Source organism: Cryptomeria japonica, chromosome 9, assembly GCF_030272615.1.
Source record: "Cryptomeria japonica chromosome 9, Sugi_1.0, whole genome shotgun sequence".
NCBI lineage: Eukaryota > Viridiplantae > Streptophyta > Pinopsida > Cupressales > Cupressaceae > Cryptomeria > Cryptomeria japonica.
In genome coordinates, this window is record NC_081413.1 from 722,333,346 (window position 1) to 722,335,673 (window position 2,328).

General features: G+C 35.9%; 1 protein-coding gene across 1 annotated transcript; it reads right to left on the reverse strand.

Annotated features, from left to right (window-relative positions):
• Positions 1–793: 793 nt before the first annotated feature.
• LOC131067403 (uncharacterized) lies at positions 794–1,624 on the reverse strand. The gene has a single exon (XM_058002387.2). The coding sequence runs from the start codon at positions 1,555–1,557 to the stop codon at positions 964–966; it is 594 nt and encodes a 197-aa protein (XP_057858370.2). The 5' UTR covers positions 1,558–1,624; the 3' UTR covers positions 794–963.
• Positions 1,625–2,328: the final 704 nt, after the last annotated feature.

The following is a 2,328-nucleotide window of genomic DNA, read 5'->3' on the forward strand; positions in this document are numbered from 1 at the left end:
GATGAATATCATTTCAATTGGTAATGATTGAGCTTTCACGGTTTTCTTGGTAAAAATAAAATTTAGGGTTCATTCAAATTTTCAGATATTTAAAGTAATACTTTCTTAAAATGTAATACATAGTCTTGATGGATTCTGGATCTATTGGTGAAGCTGAATGGTTCTAAATGAGCCCACCAGAGATCAAGTCGTGTTGAGTGCCAGTCCCATCATCATAAGGGATGAGTTCGGGATCACTCCCCATGCAAATTTGACAAAATTGACACCGCTCAGTCCTTGACTAGTAGTCAAAGAGGTTTCAGCCTAAAGCTTTGTACTCCTATACTGAATTGGTAAAAGTTTCAAAAAACCATTTCCAAAACTTTCTCCAAACATTAGATCTCATCTATGGTAATGAAATAACTACTAAGAAAATATCTGCATTTCAATCTCTATCATCTACAAATTCAATTATAATTATAGAAAAATTATATATACAATATTCTCATAATTTGCTTTTATTAGTTGTTCATGGCACAATGTGATGCTTAAATTTTTTTATAATTTGATTTTATTAGTTATTCATGACATGATGTGATGCTTAAATCATAGCATTGTTGATATTGTCATCAATAACTTTAACTGGGCCAACATACTCACAGACCTTACATTCCCTGCCAGGTCGCTGCTGAGTCAAAATGTTTTCATTAACTTAAAATCCCCACTGAACAAAATACTCATGAGATCCTCTTTTGTAACCTCACAAACTCAAAACTCTAAATAAAAAAACGTTTCAATCAACCCAAAAAAAATCTCTTAAATCTCTTATCTTAATCATAATCTTAAATAATGATTACAGATAAAATGCACAGTTTTTTCGAAATTTCTTTTATTTTAACTATTAGTTATCATCATCTCTAATATAAGATTCCTTTTCACCAAATTTTTATTCCTTATCTTACATCTTGTAGAAAAGAATCTTTGTCATACCCCGAGGCTTTCAGCTTCTCTAATGGTTTCTAATCTTGGCTTCCAAGACCTGCAACTGCGTAATCTAATATATTTTACCAAACCCATCTGCAAATCAGAGAGATCTTCCATGTTCAACTTTGGCACCTCTTCAGTTTTTATTAGATCATTGGGTCCATAATGAAATTCTCCACCCAAATGATCATTGTCTTGCAGGCACATTCCTCCTCCATTAACAAGAGGTTTTACACCCACAAGCCCTGGAAGAGTCTTCACAACACTCTTAGAGCTTTTTTTCATGGCAGAGTTAGCCCTGAATGCAATGGAAGCCATTTCTGAACCAGAAAGCACCCTCTGCAATTTAGACATTGGTAGAACCAAATACAGATGCCCGAGTTCCAAATCATTATCTGCTGACAGAGCATTTATTCGCCGGCCAACCTCCAGAGAATCTGAGTGACACACAAAATGCTGAGGATTCTCCAGCATAATCTCTGCAACCTTCATCTCTGTATGAAATTCTTGCAGACCACCATTAAAAGCCAGAACTTTAACAGTGTTATATGGCACAACGGAAGAATAAGAAGCACAAGATAGATAACTCCCCATTTGCTTATGCAATGAAATTTGAGATTTTCTCTGGTGCAGAGAATTCTTATAATGGCTTATTGAGCACAGAAGTTTTGAAGTGGGCTCCAGACGGACTTTGACAATTAAGTTTGTCAGAGTTTGGCCGTGAGAAATCTCAACCTTCGCGACCTTCGAAAAACAGGTGGCGCCATTAATTCAAAAACTGGGAACCATTAAACTGTTCTTTAGCTTTGAAATATGTATTTGCCATCTTCGTTAATGGAGTCGGTGACAGTAATTATCACAGTTGATTGTGGACATTTTATTTGATTAAAGTAGACTTGGTTGTATTAAAGTAGGATTTTCATTATTTTTGTTGGTGGATTTAGGTAGACGACTTCATGGTGGAAGACTCGGGTTTGTTCTACGAAGGTGATAGTACTGCCTACTTCAAATTTGATGAATGGAGGACAATACAATGACAGTGTTTATTAAATGGAGGTTGATATATTTTTATGGCACATAAGAGGTCAAGCTATTCTGGTTCCAAAACAGACTTTCTGTACAGTGTGATAGCGACGTGTTAGTCAATCGCAGCTGTTTATTGCAAAATCGACAGTGTAAAACGTGCGACTAACCCGCGTGTCAGTCAATTCGTATTGCCGTTTTAGAGCCAGAATAGATGTGTCCCACATAAAAGAGCCAAAATTGTTCAGCATATGGTGAGGTGAGGCATTTATGGTGGTTATTAGGGAGGGTAAAATTGGATTTAACCAATGCATAATCAAATAGGGATTGAGAGAAGGTAAA

What these genes read in the sequence shown, in the direction of transcription:
- LOC131067403 (XM_058002387.2), bottom strand. Translation starts at nt 1,557, where the DNA reads ATGGGGAGTTATCTATCTTGTGCTTCTTATTCTTCCGTTGTGCCATAT.